At 63.9% G+C, this 911-nt stretch overlaps 1 protein-coding gene across 1 annotated transcript in view; it reads left to right on the top strand.

Annotated features, from left to right (window-relative positions):
* LOC103807967 (mitochondrial import receptor subunit TOM40B-like) overlaps positions 1-911 on the top strand; it is a 1,881-nt gene that overhangs the window by 678 nt on the left and 292 nt on the right. Inside the window, 5 exon segments of the mRNA XM_009080719.1 lie at positions 348-453; positions 526-648; positions 732-782; positions 785-804; positions 883-910. Of these exon segments, the coding sequence (XP_009078967.1) occupies positions 348-453; positions 526-648; positions 732-782; positions 785-804; positions 883-910 (328 nt within the window).

Below are 911 nucleotides of genomic sequence, written 5' to 3'. Positions count from 1 at the left end.
CAGGGCACCTGTGGGGACAGCCAGGTGGGCTATGGGGACAGCCAGAGCACCTGTGGGGACAGCCAGGTGGGCCATGGGGACAGCCAGGACACCTCTGGGGACAGCCAGGGCACCTGTGAGGACAGCCAGGTGGCCCAAGGGGACAGCCAGGTCACCCATGGAGTTGACTGGACACCCTTGGGGACAGATTGGTCACCTACAGGAGCAGCCAGAGCATCCCTGGGGACAGCCAGGTGACCAGAGCACCTGTGGGGACAGTCAGGACACCCATGGGGGTGGCTGGGGAAGGACAGGGGGTGTCCCCACCCCCCCAAAGTTGACAGTGCCACCCCCTACTGTCCCCCCAGACCCACCAGGCCAAGTTTGTGACGTGGCAGTTCGACACGGAGTACCGAGGGGACGACTGCACTGCCACCCTGACCCTGGGCAACCCCGACCTGCTGGGTGGCTCTGGTGAGCAGGGTGACCCCTCCCGTGTCCCCTGTGCCCTGGGGGTGTCCCACTGAGAGCTGTGTGTCCCCACAGTGATCCTGGTGGCACATTTCCTGCAGAGTGTTACCTCACGCCTGGTGCTGGGGGGAGAACTGGTGTACCACCGCCGACCCGGAGAGGAGGGAGCCATCCTTACCCTGGCAGGCAAATACACAGGTATGGGGACACCTTGGGGACATCTTGGGGACACCCAGGGGGTCCTGACTGTGCTTCACTCCCTCCTTGTGTCTCTGTTTCAGCCCCTAAGTGGGTGTCGACGCTCAACGTGGGGTATGGGGGGGCTCATGCCAGCCCCACCGAGCCAATGAGCAGGTGAGTGTCCCCTGCTTGTCCCCTTGGATGTGTCCCCAAGTTCCTGTGTCCCCACAAGCTCATGTGTCCCCCAACCAGGTGCAGGTTGGGGTGGAGCTGGAGGCCAA

The sequence above is a fragment of the Acanthisitta chloris genome, unplaced genomic scaffold (genome assembly GCF_000695815.1).
Source record: "Acanthisitta chloris isolate BGI_N310 unplaced genomic scaffold, ASM69581v1 scaffold15718, whole genome shotgun sequence".
Classification (NCBI taxonomy): Eukaryota; Metazoa; Chordata; class Aves; order Passeriformes; family Acanthisittidae; genus Acanthisitta; species Acanthisitta chloris.
The sequence above is the reverse complement of the archived record's forward strand: the minus strand, read 5'-3'. Positions and strand labels throughout refer to the sequence as shown.